Genomic DNA, 2,739 nt, shown 5'->3' with positions numbered 1-2,739 from the left:
TTTAAAGATAAGCTTGCCGGGCAAGGGGCGGTCCTCATAAAAGGGGGGGGGCGGGCCCCCCTAGGGGGGGCGTGAGTGGCTTCCAATGGAATATGGCAAGCTGGACATAAGTGTACCACTGCTGTTATGCTTGAATGATAATAAGCCTCCAGTCACTAGGTGGCAGCAACTCATACATCCATTTTTTCATACAGGGGTGTGAAAGCATTTCTGTCCTCAAGGGGGAGGGGGAGGGGGCAAAACAGAACCACTGCCATAGAGCAACTTTGTGTGAAATCATTCTACGTAGAAAGCCAAGCAGTATCATACCTCCACATGGTGTACGTGACACAGACAGAGGCTCCGAGAAATGACGGAAAGCAGAGAAGGGTGATGAAGATGGTACTCATCTGGCTCACTCTGTATGGCTTTCTAGGAGCCTGGCAATTCATCATCACACTGCTCTGTGAACAAAAACAAAAAAAAAAAAATAGAAAAATATTGTAGCTATAAATAAAGGACTGAGGCTCTCTGTAACCAACTTTATTTATTTAACCATAAAGCAAAGTAAAAACAATTCTAAGGATGAGAGAGAGAGAGAGAGATAGGAGAGAGATACAGAGAAAGGAAACTATAACCTGTGGACTTCCGTACCTTTTTAACGTAAAAGAGTATCAAGAGTTTGAGAATCTGCACTGCAGGCAGCAGCGGAGTGTAGAGTACACCCAACCTGGAAGACACGAAGAGTTTTTGTTGCAACAGATAAACAGCCTGTAATACGCATATTAACTGTTTGGTTATTTTCACAAACAATGTTTGTACCATGCTAGGGTCTGTCCATAAATAAGATCCAGGACATTCCTAGCGATATCAAACACTGGTTTCCTCCTCCTCTTTAGGACATTTTTTGTAAACAACCTGCGGAGATCAAAAAAAGGTATTTCAAATTTTTTTTAATTAAATTAAATTGTAAACAACCTGCGGAGATCAAAAAAGGTATTTAAAAAAAAAATGTAATTAAATTAAGTTTAAAACAAAAGACACTCCTAAAACTCAAGTTAGCTGTAGCAGCTAAACAAACATTTGACTCACTGCCACAAAATTTCCACAAACATATTTTAACTCAGGCAAGTTAGACATTTTGGGGGGGGAGGGGGGGGGGGGGGGGGGGGGTTGTGAGCGTGATAAAGTGAATAAAATGGGGTTGAATAGCTCTGAAAGTAGACATGGATCATGTGCTGAATTCTGAATCACTTTATATAATAATAATAATAATATAATAATAATAATTTGTCGAGCTCTTCTTTGCGCATTTTTAAGCAAGTGAAATAGTAGAAGCAGCAGTATTTGTAGTACAAGGTGAAAAATAGTAATTGTGCCGCTAGATTATGATATAGATCAGTGGTTCTCAAACTGTGGTACGCGAACGCCCTCTAGTGGTATGCGGGGGAAAATTATATATTTTCACATTTACATTTTCAATTGAATAAATCTGAAACATACCATGCACAATTAATACAACATTTAGAAAAAACGTGCAGCTGCTTGTGAGATTATGAAATAGGACGCCTGGTCTTTTTATTTAATTACTTGTTTTTTGCTGCAACGCAAGTCTGTTGCTCACGTAAGCACAGAATCACGGGATCACTTGCATGTTGAACGTGAAACGAGCAGGGGAATTCTAATGTTGGTCATCAAGGTGGTACTCAGAGAGCTCAGTGTTTTCTCAGGTGGTACAGAGTATAAAAAAAAGTTTGAGAACCACTGACTGTAGATAATAAACAGTAACAGAGTAAATATCTACAGTGTCAAATCCAGATGATGTCATCCCCTTGAAATTGTATGTGTTCTTGTGCCAGGCTTAACTTACCTCCAAAGAAATTCCCCTAAAAAGGTGTCCAGTAAAGTGAAGATGAAATCCATGAGCAGGTATCGATAAAGCTCCTGACCAACAAAATTCTCCCAGCACTAAACATCAAAACATAATATGGAGTCAGAAACTGAGTCAGAAACTGAAAAGAGCATTCGTTGTTTTTCATTGTGAAAAAAAAACCCAACCTAAAACTAAAAATAAATAAACTTAATATTTACCATGACGTCACTGAGGTCAGTTACCACCCGACCCAGCCAGTGGTAACAGAGGACACTGAGAATGCTCACTTTCAACATCAGGTTCCTAGAAGGTGCCAGGAGCAAACATTGCGTCAACGTTTCTTCAAATGAATTATAAGCGAATGTGATATTGAACTGTTTTAACAGCAACATTTTTTTTTTTATTTGACGCAGCCTTAAGTTCATACTGCTAACCTGCTGATGGCGACATATGTGCAAACAGAGGGTGACTCGTATTCCTCCATCCAGGCTGCAAGGTTAAACAAGCCAGGCAGCAGCAGGTTGATGAGTGACACCACCACGGGTAAAGTCAGCAGACTAGCCTCAGTCAGCAAGGGGTTCTGGGAAGTGAGAGGACTGCGGGATCGTTCTTGAAGGTCCTTAAGAAGAGCAAGAAGGAAGGGCATGTAAAGAATAAAGAATCGTTTTTTCAGTGGAACAGTAACTGATCAACGTATAAAAAAAATTAAAAAAAACACAAATCACCGAAAAGTGGGTAGATTACCTTAAAATGCATCCGAATGTGAAAAGTTTAAAGTGAAAAGCTATTATTAGTCACAGCACAGCACTACACACAACGAAATGTGACCTTTGCACTTTACCCGTCACCAAAGTGAGCAGAGGGCACTGCCCGGGGGGGGGGGTCCC

At 40.3% G+C, this 2,739-nt stretch overlaps 1 protein-coding gene across 1 annotated transcript in view; it reads right to left on the bottom strand.

The window, feature by feature from the left end:
• tmc6b (transmembrane channel-like 6b) overlaps nucleotides 1-2,739 on the bottom strand; it is a 20,805-nt gene that overhangs the window by 3,015 nt on the left and 15,051 nt on the right. Inside the window, 6 exon segments of the mRNA XM_008317842.3 lie at nucleotides 310-443; nucleotides 634-709; nucleotides 802-897; nucleotides 1,850-1,947; nucleotides 2,071-2,155; nucleotides 2,287-2,636. Of these exon segments, the coding sequence (XP_008316064.1) occupies nucleotides 310-443; nucleotides 634-709; nucleotides 802-897; nucleotides 1,850-1,947; nucleotides 2,071-2,155; nucleotides 2,287-2,636 (839 nt within the window).

Source organism: Cynoglossus semilaevis, chromosome 9 (genome assembly GCF_000523025.1).
Source record: "Cynoglossus semilaevis isolate Cse_v1.0 chromosome 9, Cse_v1.0, whole genome shotgun sequence".
Taxonomy (NCBI): domain Eukaryota; kingdom Metazoa; phylum Chordata; class Actinopteri; order Pleuronectiformes; family Cynoglossidae; genus Cynoglossus; species Cynoglossus semilaevis.
Note: the sequence above shows the minus strand (reverse complement) of the source record. Positions and strands in the feature narration are given on the sequence as shown.